Below are 15767 nucleotides of genomic sequence, written 5' to 3'. Positions count from 1 at the left end.
AGATGCAATAAATTGGAGGAACCATTTAATCCCTTGTGAAAGTAGCCCCGGGGACTAAAAGTCCTGGGTCCTTCTGGTGGAAAGGCAACTATAGTCCGCTGATGGGGAAAAGGCTGCAACTGTACGCCACCAATCAGAAATATCAAGTCCTGCAAGACCCACCTGGTTGTTCCTGCACTTTGGGAAAGTACAACCCACAAAGGGACCTTCTGAAAGGTGAAAATAAAGCCCCAGGACTTATTGCTGACCTGGTCCCTGCCGAGGAAATAAACTGAGTTCCTCCGAAAGTCCCTGGGCAAAGTTCCCGCACTGGAAAAGCAGCTTATGACTGAGTCCAAGAGGCTTTTAGAAGTTCTCTGTGATGAAGCAAATACTGTGTATGTCGCCACATCATCAACACATTAAGCTCTTTGATTGCACACAAGTTTGTGTTCCATGATTAATGCAGTGTCCCTTTCATATCCCTGCTGGCCTCGAGGATTGGCTGTGCATAGATGGCACGAGTCCATTCACAGCTATAAATGATGTGAGACCTTTTCCTCTCAAGCCAACAAAGTAGAAATCAAATAGTGGGGAAAATATGGAACGATGGAAGGAAGCTCTTTACAATCACATTTCAATACCGATGGGGCCGAATGATCTGGACGATTGTACCGCAGTAAAAAAGGGCTGCGGCCATTTGTTCTGAATATTTTGATGCTTGATTGCTCTGAAGGTTGCATCAACGGGTGGCACACACTGATCAGTTTTTCATGAGAATGTACTCCAGTAGCTGCCAGTGCAGCTCTGGAAAAAAACAGGCCTTAATGCTGATGAATTGAAAAGCTTTGTTGATGTGTCCAACACATCCTGGAACGAGAACAAGGCACTGTCCTCTCCCTGCATGGGCTTATAAAGGCAAGGGCACCGGGACCGTCCGGAATAGAAAAGGATGTTTGGCGGTGCTTAGAAACATTCGTGTATCAGAGAACCTGACAGGCAGACTGGCGGAGACCATTTGGGGTTTTTTGCACACTGGTGCCTTATGGGAGAACAGCTGGAAGTGCTGTTGTCACTGGACTGCTTGTTTTGTCCCTCGAGGGCCACTGTGGTGGCGGTTAGTGGTGGCGGTGTTGGTGGGGGGAGGACGGCACACTTGGACAGTGTGTCCGTAGGGAACGCATCACATTCAGCACACACAAACTCAAGCCTCTTCCACCACCTCCACAACACCTCCTCCTCCCATTAGAGTGAGTGAGCTCAAGCTGCTGACAGCGTTGACAGGCCCGGTTCAGGGAGACGAAGGGGGGGTGGTGGTGTTCCTGCTGCTGCTGTCGCGGGATGGTACATCTGTTTGGGTCCTTGGCGCAACCGTCTGGCCTCCGGAGTTTGATGTAGCTGAGATTAGTAAAGCACATCACATCTGGGATCATTTTATGATCAGACAACCACTTGGCAGCTTACAGAAAAAAAGAGCAACATAAGAGTGCTGCCTCAAATAACATGATGAGTCCCTTTGGAAGATTACCTTTGAGGAGATGACAGGTTGTCAACCTCAAATAGAGCCGGGCGATAGAACGAAGGGGAACTTTAAAAAATGTCCGTTGATAATAATAATCTTTAATAAACAGGGTGTGGACAGAGTGGGAGAAAGGTTTCAGCTTGCGCATGAAGTGCTCGCCCGAGAAGAAGCCTTCCCAAGGCAAAGCGTTGTTTGAGCTGCCGCTGAAGAAAGCAGATATCTTCTGTTAATTAAAGATAAAAAAAGAGACAAACAGAGAGGCTTGAAATTAAAGTAAACTCCCATTACGCTTTATAGATAAGGAAATTGTCTACAAGAAAGATAACATTATGTCACTTATATGGACATTAGCGGCTGCCTAGCTTGAAGGCCCCTCATCTGACATCCTGTGTCTGTTGGAAAGACTGTTTTGTTTTGTTTTCTGATTTTTTTTTTTAGCTTTTTGCCTTCATTGGACAGGATAGCTAAAGGAAGACAGGAAATGTGGGGAGTAGAGAGTGAGGACGACACACACCAAAAGATCAGCAGATCGTTCAGTACATCGAGGACTCTGTACTTGGGGTGCCCGCTCGACCAACTGAGTTAAGCCCAGGCCCCATGACACTGATCTTTAACCCGGATCTCCTTAATAACTCCTCTTTACTGGTTTTTATTACCTGGTCTATTAGTTTTGAAGAGGAGGAGAACACCTGAAAAATCCTACCCTAAAAACAAGCCCTGCTCCCAGAGACAATCCTAGGTACAAGCTAGCTCGGCTCCCAGCAGACGCCCTGTGTCTGTTGAAATTGTCGAAGAGGAACTGCTTCGTAACATGAATCTTTTTTTTACTTTACTTCATGAGATTACTGTGCCCTTGAAAGGAGGAGTCCTCTGCTTTAAGTATCTCTTGAATGATTTAAACAGAATGAATCATAACGTAATGAAGCTGAACTAAGGAACAAGTGAGCTCATGTTAGCGCCAGCACCCACAGTTCCCCCACTGTCCTCAGCAGGGCATCATATAAACACTGCTAATGTATATGAAGCTGCTTTATTCGGTGTTTTAAATATCTTTACTTTTACGTTTTTGTGTGATTGGCAGGTTTGCTAATAAACTGTCACAGTTTCCAGTTAAACAAAAAGGTGAGGACCCAGAAGCAGACTTATACGGATTTAATTAAATAAAAGGCAAAAATGCACAAACAAAACAGAGCAAAAAACTTACAAACAAAACCGGGAAAAAGGTAATCCAAGGGAACATGAGGAGGGATCAGGGGAAGCACGAAGATAATCCAGAGTAAGGTCAGGGACATAGACTCACACACGATGGACGACAACGAACTGGCCACGAGACAGGGGAGCACAAAGACTAAATAAACTTAGGAGGTGAGGCTAATCAGCCACAGGTGAGACAATCAAGGGGCAGGTGAAAACAATCAGGGCAGGGCACACAATCAAACAAGCGGGAAACACAAAGGCAGGAAGTGGACCAACAAGAGAGACAAGGTGACAAAGTAAAACAGGAAATGATCTAATCAAAAAGACACAAGTGAAATACTTAACAAGACTAAATTGTGACCAGAACATGGAATACACTAAACATAAAAACTAAACAATGAGAACTCATGACAGGGAGACAAAGAGACATGGTAAAACAAGAAATAATATCTGAACCCCGAAATACAAGTCAAAAACATACCTAAACTAGAATGACTCATGACACAAACTATATTCCACAATTTAACAATTGAACCATGTCATCCAGCCCGAGCCTCAAACATGATTGGCTGTTTCAACACTTGGTTTACAGGAATTACCTTGTTGAATCTCCCACTCCCACATTAACTCACGTCGATCACACGCTCACTGACTATTCCCCGTTGCATCCAGATAATTAAGATCATTTCCGTGTCTCCACGAGGGGCGTGGACGTCAGACAAGGGCTGTTGAGGCTTTGCAGATGACAGATTCCTTTGTGCGGCAGGCTGAAAGAATGTAGTAATTGGTAAACTGTTTGACCAATTTGAATTATTAACAAAACATCCATTTCATAATAAAGGGATTTATTCTTCCACCCTGCGCCACAATTTTGTTATCAACAGAAGCCTTTGTTACTCTCGGCTCTTTATCGGGAAGGAAAATCCATTGAAAGTGGCTGAAGGCCTGACACAAAGCAACTGCTGAATCCCTGCAAATCTGCCGGCTTAATTGATTATTTGTGCAGAGCTGTATATCTGCAAGGTGCAGGATACCCAGGGGAAATAATGTAAAACAGATAACAAGATGAAATGTGGGAGAATTGCTTTCTGCTACCCGTTTTATTAATCTTTTCCTCTTTTCTTATTCACAATGAGTTCCCATCCAGGTTTTCCCATTACAGGAACGCAGCTTCACATTTTAAAAAACGGAGTGGCCTAAATGGAAAAGTTGAGAGTTGATTCAAGCCGGCAAGAAAAGTGTTTGTTAAGAGGTTATTTTGATTTCTGAATAACACGTGGAAGGGCCCAGTGTTGTGTGTACCTGAGACTCCCGGAGGAAAACATTTTATTTCATATCTCACCTTCATTATTCTGCTTTCCTCTCTTCCCTGCCGGCATTCAAAAGGACTGAATTCATTATGCTGATACTGTACGCAAACATTTTCTGGAAAAAAAGAAGTCATCCATTCAGATTTTGTCAGACTCAGGCTTGCAGGTGTTACTCCGCAGGCGAGCCGCGTGTTCGCAGAGCAGTCCTGACATTGTGCTCTCACTTTTGTGGAAATGGCTTTAGAGGAACAACCTTGGGAAGATGGGATGTGAAATTACTGCGGAGCTCGACTCATGTTCGTGGCATGTCACCGCTGCTCGGCTCAATCCCGTCCCTTTTTTTTTTTCCATTTACTCTGCTCTTTGCTCCCCTTTCACAGCACTTGAGAACAAAAAGTGGTGTGGTTGGCATGCAGGAGGACTGCTTCTGCTCGGCAGCAATCAAGCCATTATGGATGGAGAGGCAGTGGAAGGCCCTTTGTTTTGTTTTGTTGTTGTTGTGTGTGTGTGTGCGTGTGATATAGAATTCTTGGCATTAGGTTGCACATCAGGCCAGACCATAATTGCCTTCTCCTCACTGGGGAGCTCCTTGTTTTCCATTTGAAGTCTGCCTCTGTCAGATTTCACCATTAGAGGGAGGGGGCGAGGCAGGGGAGAGGAAGACAATACCTGGATCAGTCATCTCGTATGAGCTGCCAGAGGAGCACGGAGGACATCGATGATGAAGCCAGAGATAGCTTGCCAAAGGTTTGCCTGGAGCAAAAAACATGTAATATTGGAGGCGAGAAATGTCTACAAACCAGGTCCTACTTTCTACAAATACTAAACTGTATCTAGTGTTGAAACAATGAGACATTTAGTTTATTATTTTAACGTTAAATGTGGGATTCTGCTGATTTTCTGTGCTTTTTTAAAGGGCCATATCTGTTAAATGCATACTCTCATGTTGTGTTTGGGTTTCACATTTTTGGGTGTTTATTGTTCACAGTGAAAAAGTGAAAACTGCATAATTCCGTGTTTTTCCAGGCTGACATGTTTAAAAAGGTCGCCTCTGAAAGAGGCCGTTTAGAACAGCTGCAGGTTTCTACGTAGAACCTCGCTTTCGCTGACCAATCGTCATTCACCGTCGTTCACCTTAGGCTGCCTTCCCGAGAGCAGCCATGTTTTCTATGACTTTGGAGTGACAGTGCAGTGCAGCCGCTCGCACACGTCGGGGAGGGGCTACGTGGTCACTCCAAATACTGTCAGCCAATCGTGGCTAAGGTCTGACCTCCGAAAAATAATTAAATTTGAACGAAACAAACTTAACGTGACTCAGAAACACATTAGTAATAATAGAAGATTGATTGCAGAGCTAAAATACGTCCCCTTTAAAACAGCAGGTTCAGCGTCTTTAGGTTTTTGACTCTCAGGAAACATCAGCAGTTTGTAGAAATCCAGGAGCTCTTGAATTTTCCTTCAATAACTGACTCTGTTAAGGCTAAATTTTAAGTAAAATGCAAATGTTTGAAATCTATCTCAATATCATCACTTACAGCAGATACGTCTGGATGATTGGCTATAAGAGAAAAGGAGTCCCTGAATTCTCTGCATCATGAAAGGCGCTTAATGCAAACAATGGGAACATACATTGTTTATCTCGTTTACAAAGAGCCCTGCACCCATCCCTTTGTATTCCCTTTCCATTCCTTTGTGTCTTCATCTTTCTGCACGGCAACAAAATAATAACCCTTGGCTCGCTGTGACGTCAACGATTGATGGGCAGAGCATTTCCAGCTGAGAGCCATTTTCAAACCCCGAGGCTCGACAGTCGCGGTGCGATGCGACCAGGTTGTTCCTTGGAGGATTTTCTTTTTTAGATTATTTCCTGCAACAATAAGAGGGAATTTTTTTCTCTGTTTGTTACAGACAGGTGGATGGAATTAATACAAACAACAGGATAGTGAATTATAAATGTGCAGGGCTTGAAAAATCTTCATCAAATTGAACATTTAGCCCCAAGAAGGATGATCTAATTGAATTTTTGCAGATTGTGCTCTTGGCTTTTGTCACAGTTTTCTTACCATCACGCTCCCTTTATGTCAGTCTAACAGGATTTAACCTCCTCCTGAGTGCAAGGTTTTCCAAACGACTACAGGAGAGACAGTAGATACGAGTTAAGTGCTCGGCGTGCTGCTGTGTGTATGCGAGGGGATGGGCAGTGTTGTGGTTTATTTGGTCCAGTTCACACACACACACACACACACACAGTGTATAATGGATATTTAACAGCCCCAGCCTGCTGGAAGTGTGCTGTGCCCTGAAATGGTGCCGGCGACATCTGAGGGAGTGTGTGACTGCCAGGATGACACACCCATTAAAACACACTTCGTCCATTTCACTGCTGCGGTTCCACTCTGGAGTCATGCCACAAGAATGAACACAACAACACACATGTCCCACTGTTGTTAATGGATGTTCATATGGGATTCATACGATCCATATGTCCATTTATACCTGTACCATGTAAGAGCTGAGGGCATACAGCAGGCCGGAAATAGGGATGATGGTTTCAGGTGTCTTGCCGAGCATCTCAGTCACGGTTAAATCTGCAGCAGGTGAAGCGAGCATGTTTAGCAGCTGTGCCTTTTGCAGGATGAGCATCTCATCCTCTTCCTGCTCTGAGCACATGCTGAATTATTTACATAAAGAGAGGCTTCCCGCTTTGTCTTGTATCGTCAGGTTGGACATAGAAAACAGTCAACTCCCTTCAACAGGAAGCCAAAAATTGTAATTCCAGCACTCACTCACACCATTTAGTTGAACTGTAGGTCAGGCGTGTCGACGTAGCTCGTGTTTGTGCTTAAAGAAAGAGCTGCATGCTGAGTTCTCTCGTAAGAAAGTACTGAGAAGACGCTGAGAACCTTATTCTGGGCCCTAGCAGGCCTTTTTTTAACCGCTAGCCATCAACTGAGATCCCTCCCTTATGATTATCATCATGCTGCGGTCGGCTTTCTTCAGCAGAACTCTACAATTTACAGGAAACACTCCACAGATATAATAGAGCAGGCTTTCTCATTCACTGTTCTTTCTTATACCTAAGAATAGAAATGCACTATATTTCTTATACAACCCATGTTATTGTGAGCCACTTTAGACCTATGCGTGGCAATTTAAGACACTGCGTAACTGCGTCCGGCATGTGAGAAGGCAGGTGACATAGGAGAAAGACATATAGTCCAACTGGAGTGGATTATTACAGAGGATAACTTAAAGTAGCCTGAAAATAAGATTTTTTGGTTCAACATTAACTGCCAGAATTGAAATAGATACAACAGAGAATCTGTATAAAAAGTCCAATCTAACCACTGACTTCTTTCTTGGTTCAATTACACCTTTGAATTCTGTGCAGCCAACATTCAGAATACAGGAAACAGCTGCACCTTAAGTTTCGACGTGTTGTTTAAAAAATGCATTTATTTGCATCTTTATTCACAATCACCGACAGACGTGCAGCACACGCCTTAAATGCTATGTGTTCGGATTTGTAGTGTATATAAAATTGCAGCCATTTACCAGATCACAACTTCAAGGGCCAGTTCGCCGATTTTTAACCTCAGTCCTATCACGCTATTAAGGGGAGCTGATGCCATTATGGTAGAAAAAAATGCAATATCCTCTGTGCCTTTGGAGGACGCTATCCGCTTCTCCAATGGGCCCGTGAAAACATAAAAACATCTGGTGGAGGCCAGGGAGCTTGCTGAACTACACTTCCTCTATCTAGGACGCCCGCCTCCGATGTCATGTCTCGCTCAAATTCATCAGGTTTGAAATGTAGACTGCAGACCTGAAGATTTTTTTAAATGATCAACCAGTATATTCTTGTTGTATTTTGGATTCTGTACCGCTCTGAACCATTGCCTGCAGCAAACGGTAGTATTTCACTCCAGCATCTCTCGCTGGGCCGTTCCTTTTGCAGGGAGAGGCACAATGCATGCTGGGTATTGTAGGAATGTAGAATGGGCAAAACCACGAGCTGATTGTAAAACTTTCTCCGCAGCTATGGCGACAATTTAAAATATTATTGCTTCTATCGATTACAGAGCTTTGACTAATAGTGGCAAACTGCTCCTTTAAGCAGATGAGTGAATATACATTATTATTTGTTGTTTTTTTACACTGGTTGAGCAGTTGTAACTATTGTACATACTGATATTTTCCTACCACATATAGGTTGAAAATAGCACAGAGCATGCTGCAGACGATGGATATGTTAAATTCAGTTTTCAAGCGTGCACAAACTGCTATTGACTTGCAGATTCCCAGGTGATGCTGACTCCTGGTGCGAGTGATCGATGTGTGTATGGTCATTGAACTGAGCTTAGAGGTAGTTTGTATTCTATTAGGCATCTCTGGGGCTTTGCAGCAGTGGAACAAAAGTGCACGCTGATGCCTAATTGCTGGCAAAGAAAAGACCAACGCCATTGTTCCATCTGCAGGCTGTTACTTCTGCTGCTGCTGTTTATGGGCTTTTTTTTCTCCCCAGTCAATCTCGGTTGCAAACTCGCTATGAGGAGTTGCCAATCCTGTTGTGGCTGAGCCCGGTGCATAATTCTATAGCTGTAAGCTGTGTATGGTATAGCTGTCATTGTTGCAGATAAGCCTCTGATATGTGTAAGTTAAGCTGTCAACATCGGATAGACGTTGTGATTTCTTTGTTCTCTATGTGAAGTTAGAGTATGCCGTTGAGCTTCTGTGCTTAGCTTGTGACAGCCAATAAGAAGGCCCAACATATAATAACCCAACATATCACCATAGTGGGAGTTTGTTCATTGCGTTTGTTTGTTGTTTTATTGGCTAATATCTGGGACTATATGATGACTGTTTTTTAAATATGTAAAAATATAAGATTGAGAAATCAGAAAATAGATTAGATTAGAAACGTAGATGAAGAGATGAATAAAAACAATCATCTTTTTTATGCTCTTTTGAGTCTTTCCCCTTTTCCACTTTCCTTTTTATATCTTTTATTTCTTTCGTCTTTGGACCACAAATGGGAAATAAAGTTTAACTGAATTGAAAATTGAATTGACTTTTCCCTTTAGTGACGGTGGCCCATAATCTACAAATAGCAGAAATCACATTTTCACAACAAAGAGGAGCACGTTAGTTTATCAGAGCAGACAGAAGTGGCTGCTTTTGACCATCCTAGCATAATAAAGTCTTCTGCCATTCAAAGACGGAGAGATGTAACTGGAAGCAGTGTTGTGGAGAAAAAAAGCTTTTCAGAATGGAGGGCAGGCTTTGTAGTCAAACAGACAGACAGAGGTCATAATAACTTAATTTACGTCTTTTCACGACCCAGAAAATGTGTCTCAGTTTTTAAAAATAAAACATTTGCTGTCAACTTTCTTGTTAGTTTTAAGATTGTTTTGTATCAGTTTACAGTTTACTACTCATTTACTTTTAAATTAGTTCTTACACTTTATCATGCCAAGATTTGAGAATTACCCTCGGGTCAAAAACAGAGCTAGTGACAGTGCTAACGCTACACAACTATTAAGCTAGTTAGCTTTAGCAGGACTTTGCCTGTGTTTATTCCTCCATTAAAATTGAACTTCTTTACTTGCTGCCTCGTTTATTTATGTTGGCTAACTAACTGAATAACCAACTGAGTTCAGGAAAATGGATATTTATTATTATCAGGTCTCAGTTTTTAAAATAAAACATTTGCTGTCAACTTTATTCTCAGTTTTAGCTTTAGAGTGTTTTATTTCCATTTTTAGCCTACTTTTTCTTGGTGTCCTTCCTAGTCCTAATTTTCCTACTCAAATGAATTAACCAGTTTACAGTTTACTACTCATTTACTTTAAAATATATTCCTAAAAAGTTGTATGAATTCCCCCCGTGTCAAAAGCTGAGATAGTGCTAAAGCTAAGCAACTATTAAGCTAGTTAGCTTTAGCAGGACTTTAACTCTCAGGACTCTAACTTTTTTCCCATCATAATTGGATTTTACTTGCTGCCTTATTTACTTATGTTGGATAACGAAACCATCTCAGTTCATAAAAATTTAAATTAATATTATCAGGTCATAAAAACGTCAAAAAGAATTAAACGTTTAGCTTTAGCGAAGGCCAACGTTATCTCTCTAGCTAGCTTTCAAAGAAGCAGTATGGTTTAGTTTTTCAGCTCCACTTTTTATTAATATTTCACAGAACATTTACAGAAGCTTTATGCATTTCTATGGTGTGATAGTTGTTTATATGTTAAGATATGTTAAGATATGGAGCAGGGCTGCCAAGTTTCAGAAAATGACAAGAGTGAGACTTTAGTGTCATGATGTGTTTGGCCGCCGATCATAGGTCGGCAGCGAAAAAATTGGCCTGTTTTAACGTCGATTTATACCTTAAGACTGATGTCCTCACCTCCATGCCAGCTGCTCTCCCTGCACTGTGGCCTCCTAATGCTAGTCTTAATTAACCAGAAATTAGAAATGAAAATTGTAACAAGAATTTTGACAAAACACATTTATTTGTCAATATTTCATTTCAAACAACTGTCCATCATTTAGCTGGGGACATGTCTCATGTTGTAGGCGTTTGTGGCAGATTTTGATGCCTTGATGACAGAGGCAGGGGGCTCCCACTTGAAACACTGTGGCTCAAGGCTCGCCATCTTCACAGTCATGATGGACGATAGAGTTCCCTCAAGAGCCAAACTGTTTCGGGTTTTGGTTTTGTTCAGTCCAACCACAGAGAACATGAGTGAACATGGGTGATTTCGGACACAGCCAAAGTGGATTCCAGGGACTCTGTGGGTTCCTTTAGGGGGGTCTAATAATAAAACAGATAAAAACTAAGAGCAACATTTGTCCTACGTCGACATCAAACTAGTAAAAATATTTAAAAAGTGAACCCATTTTCAATAATTTTGTGTGATCAAAATTGGGTAGTTACCTACCGTCCGTCTTCTAGCAAGCAGGAGAAGTGGGTTTTAAATGTCGGCGCTGTTGTGTGTGAAAGATCGTTAGAGACGCCAAGACCCGCCTTACGTTGCTTCTGATTGGTTTATATTGCGTGGTGCCTTCTGTGGTTGGTTAGATTTAGGCACAAAGGACTGGTGGATTGGTCTGGGATTGGTTATCTCGGTCAGTCAATCAGAGTTACTCGAACTACGGCATGCCGCGAGGACCAAAGTTTATTATCATGAAAAAAATAAATATAGAGTATTGAATGGGGAAATATAAGCGTGAGAAATGTCAACTGTGGCGTGTGGTGTGAGAATGGGTCAAATTGCGTGACTGTCACACTCAAAGCGCGACGCTTGGCAGCTCTGTATGGAGTCAAAGCAGGTCTTAACATGTTTTTGAAGAAATGTGTTGTTACTGTGTTTTGCCGTTGTGGAGCAGTTGGCCTGTTGAAGATCAGGGCATCGACCATAGCAGCACTGAACAGCTAAAAATCCCAGTAGAGTGGGGGATGTGGAGCATTGAACAAATTCAGCCATCAACTGTTGAATGTTATTATTAGTGAAGAAACGTGTGATTCCCATCACCGAGCTTGTCAATATCCTTTATGTCCTGCAGTGCGTTTCATGTGGATTTGGTCCAGCTCTTCCCCTGAAAAGGAAAAAAAACACTTCATCACACATCATTAAGAGTCTGCAGGAGAATAATTACGATGCCAGCAGAAGATAATCATGTCATACATGGCTGTATGGTCCTAAGATTAATTCCCCCACAATCTGTTGATGCTTGATAAAAGAAATTATTCACATGCAGCGACAAGGGCTGACGACATTCAGAGCAAGCCGGGCTGATGTGTCGATTCTCATGTTCTCATGCAGATCCCAGTGAGAGCGCGTACAGCATGAGGCTGGTGTGGAAATCCCTGGACAAGATGAGGTGCCTGAGGAAACGGTCCACCATCCCCTTCCTGGGCTTCCTCATCACCTTCCTGCTCTTCCTGAACCTCTACATTGAAGATGGCTACGTGCTGGTGAGTAAATAGTAAAAATTGTTGCGTTTGTTTAGGCATTTCCCAAGGTAGAAGTTAGATAAAGTACTCAGTTAGTCTTTGTGTTCCTTCTTAATGCCCTTACTTGAACAAATACGCCATTGAAACCAAATGTGCTCTTGTATTTGTTCCACCCATGTTGCCCCTTTCATAATTACTTGTTTTTAAAGGAAACATGTTTAAAATTTCATAACATGGACCCAAGTTGAAATCATCCAGATGATTTATGTCTTATTCATGATGCCATCAAACTTGGTGATCACAGTACATTATCCATGTTTGTGATTTAAATTATTAAGAGGTACTGTACTCTGTGTTTTCAGCTCTCTGGTGCTCTTCTCACGTCCATTTCCTCAGCCATGCAAACTGCTTGTAGAGGTTTTAATATTCCTTTTGTCTCCAAGCGTTGAGGGTTAGCTTAACCGCATCAAAATACATACTGTCTAATGTTTGCACGAAACCAGAAGTCTCCACTCATTTGAATTATTCACAGCAGAAATTTAAGATATTTTGCAGCAGTTATGCCAGCTTGTTTCTTTCTCTGTTGCTCATAATATTGTGTTTCTTTCATGTTATGTTTCAGGAGGGGGATAAAAGGCAGCTTAGGGAAACATCAGTTCACCCTCCGAGCTCAGAACGATACGTGCACACCTTCAGAGACCTCAGCAATTTCTCTGGAACCATTAATGTAACGTATCGTTATCTCGCTGGGACGCCGCTGAATCGCAAGAGTAAGTTTAGTGTTTGTTTGAAGGATATTGATTTTCATGAGCTTGTGGGAGTTACAGTAAGTGGTATCTGTTAACATGAACTGAGACTAAGGATAAAAGACAGGGACTTGAGTATTTAAAGCGCAGCAATTAAAGGCTACTGCTCCACAATGATTTGTTTTACTTCTTAAGTACACAGTTTAGTCACCAAATATGTTTGACTTTTCTAACTTCAGTGATTACAAAGCTCGTCTTTTGAGTTCGAGTGTTTACCAGGAGTTTAATGAAAATTCTTGCTTAAACACAAAGTAAAGTTCATTGTCTGGGAAACTGCCATGAGTTGAAATTAATAATCTTCCCGAACTCTTTCTCGCATGGCAATACAATATACTTGAAAATAGTATTTTTCGAGCATATCCATTTATGAAATGATAATATAAAAGGCTCCCTTCTGTCCACAGAGTATCTGACCATTGGACTGTCATCAGTCAAAAGAAAAAGAGGAAACTACCTTCTGGAGACGATCAAATCCATCTTTGATCAGTCCAGCTACGAGGAACTCAAAGAGATTGTGGTTGTGGTCCACCTGGCAGACTTTGACCTGGTCTGGTGTGAAAACCTGGTGCAGGAAATCACCAGGAAGTTTGCTCATCACATCATTGCCGGACGCCTCCTGGTGATCCAGGCGCCAGAGGAGTACTACCCTTCGCTAGATGGTTTGAAAAGGAACTACAACGACCCGGAGGACCGGGTCCGTTTCCGCTCCAAGCAGAACGTGGACTACGCTTTCCTCCTGAACTTCTGCACAAACCTCTCTCACTTCTACATGATGTTGGAGGACGACGTGCGCTGCTCCAGGAACTTCCTGACGGCGCTGAAGAAGGTGATCACCTCCAGAGACGGTTCCTACTGGGTGATGCTGGAGTTCTCCAAGCTGGGCTACATCGGGAAGCTGTACCACTCCAGAGACCTGCCTCGTCTGGCTCACTTCCTCCTCATGTTCTACCAGGAAATGCCCTGCGACTGGCTCCTCATCCACTTCAGGGGTCTGCTCGCCCAGAAGGACGTGATCCGCTTCAAGCCCTCGCTGTTTCAGCACATGGGCTACTACTCCTCTTACAAAGGAGCCGAGAACAAGCTGAAGGACGACGACTTCGAGGAAGACTCCATAGACATTCCTGACAACCCTCCTGCCAGCCTTTACACGAACATCAACGTCTTTGAAAACTATGACGCCACGAAGGCTTACAGCACTGTGGACGAGTACTTTTGGGGGAAGCCTCCTTCCACAGGAGACTTCTTTGTCATAGTCTTTAATAAATCGACCAAAATTAATAAAATCAAGATTGCTACTGGTTCTGACGACCGCCAGAACGACATTCTTCACCACGGAGCTCTGGAAGTAGGAGAGAAACTAGTTGGGACTAAAAAAGGGAAACAGTGTTCCTCTTATATCACACTGGGGGAGTTTAAAAACGGCAACATTGAGGTTCAAGATGTAGACCACAAAATTGCCTTTGACATTGAGTGTGTGCGCATTGTGGTGACAGCCAGTCAGAAAGAATGGCTCATTATAAGAAGCATAAGTTTATGGACTACACAACCCCCCAGCCAATGAGGCCGATACATAAAGACTCTTAGTATGTCGTAGAGGCAAAATGTTTTTATTATTTACTAATGTATGTATTTCCAAGTTTATTTATTCATTTTGTATGTATTTATTGATACTCATTTTGATTGCTAAATCAATCTATAGTTTTTATACCTGCAAGTTGTAACCTTAGTGGAGCATCTTCCCAGTCATTCTTAAAGACTGTTTAACTGACCTCAGAGTATTCATGAACGTATGTTTCATTTAGTGTTCCATGAGCCTTCATTTATTCAGGCTTCTGATAGCTATCCTTAACATGGGGCTGGGCGATGAGTCAGTATCAGTTTGACAAACGGATATTTATTTGAATCATTTTATGGTATCATTTACAAGATTCTATCCAGGATAAGGCTAAAATATTTTGTCTTTTTCTTAATGTCAACACATCCAATGAAAAGACCACAAAAAATAAGTGTTTCCATGTAACCAAAGTCTGACATATCTTCTTTGCCATAGACGGCCATATTGTCCTTAAAGTTATTGAGGCACACCGTTTCATTGGGTTACACGTTCATCTCATTACTTCCTGCAGCTGTAAATATACACCAGGACACCCAATGTTTGTTAAGCCTCAGCTGAAAATAGTCCCAAGTGCAATATTTGAGTTACAGTTGTGTAAAGCAACAGCTGTAGAAAACTACACATTTCACCATATTTCGGCCATTTGACTCTAACCTCAAGCTCAGGAAGCTCAAATGCTGTAATATTGTGACATTTCACCACTTCTAGAGTGAATCGGACTGAAAAGACAATGATATTTTCAAAGCTAAAACAGCATGATAACCCAGCCAATGTCAGACAGCTCATGATGTTAACTTTCCTGGCTAACAGTACGGTTAATAAGATTTGACAGCTTTTCCTATCGTGTTGTGTAAGATTATCAAACAGTAATGTAAGCTAGGAATTAACTGAAGGGTAAAGTAGCTAATATATTATCAAATAAATGCTAAAGTTAGCTGAAGGGTAAAGTAGCTAATAGATTATCAAATAAATGCTAAAGTTAGCTGAAGGGTAAAGTAGCTAATAGATTATCAAATAAATGCTAAAGCTAGCTGAAGGGTAAAGTAGCTAATAGGTTATCAAATAAATGCTAAAGTTAGCTGAAGGGTAAAGTAGCTAATAGGTTATAAAATAAATGCTAAAGTTAGCTGAAGGGTAAAGTAGCTAATAGGTTATCAAATAAATGCTAAAGTTAGCTGAAGGGTAAAGTAGCTAATAGGTTATAAAATAAATGCTAAAGTTAGCTGAAGGGTAAAGTAGCTAATAGATTATCAAATAAATGCTAAAGCTAGCTGAAGGGTAAAGTAGCTAATAGGTTATTAAATAAATGCTAAAGTTAGCTGAAGGGTAAAGTAGCTAATAGGTTATCAAATAAATGCTAAAGTTAGCTGAAGGGTAAAGT

General features: G+C 41.8%; 1 protein-coding gene across 1 annotated transcript in view; it reads left to right on the top strand.

Annotated features, from left to right (window-relative positions):
* The window catches only part of LOC138613225 (alpha-1,3-mannosyl-glycoprotein 4-beta-N-acetylglucosaminyltransferase C-like), a 55091-nt gene extending 40489 nt beyond the window's left edge, over nucleotides 1-14602 (top strand). Inside the window, exons 2-4 of the mRNA XM_069686846.1 lie at nucleotides 11835-11986; nucleotides 12588-12735; nucleotides 13176-14602. Of these exons, the coding sequence (XP_069542947.1) occupies nucleotides 11858-11986; nucleotides 12588-12735; nucleotides 13176-14332 (1434 nt within the window). The 5' untranslated portion in view covers nucleotides 11835-11857 and the 3' untranslated portion in view covers nucleotides 14333-14602. The remainder of the gene's footprint in view (nucleotides 1-11834; nucleotides 11987-12587; nucleotides 12736-13175) is intronic.
* Nucleotides 14603-15767: the final 1165 nt, after the last annotated feature.

This window comes from Semicossyphus pulcher, unplaced genomic scaffold (assembly GCF_022749685.1).
Source record: "Semicossyphus pulcher isolate SPU_LCO1_2020_fin unplaced genomic scaffold, fSemPul1.0.p SCAF_8, whole genome shotgun sequence".
Classification (NCBI taxonomy): Eukaryota; Metazoa; Chordata; class Actinopteri; order Labriformes; family Labridae; genus Semicossyphus; species Semicossyphus pulcher.
Note: the sequence above shows the minus strand (reverse complement) of the source record. Positions and strands in the feature narration are given on the sequence as shown.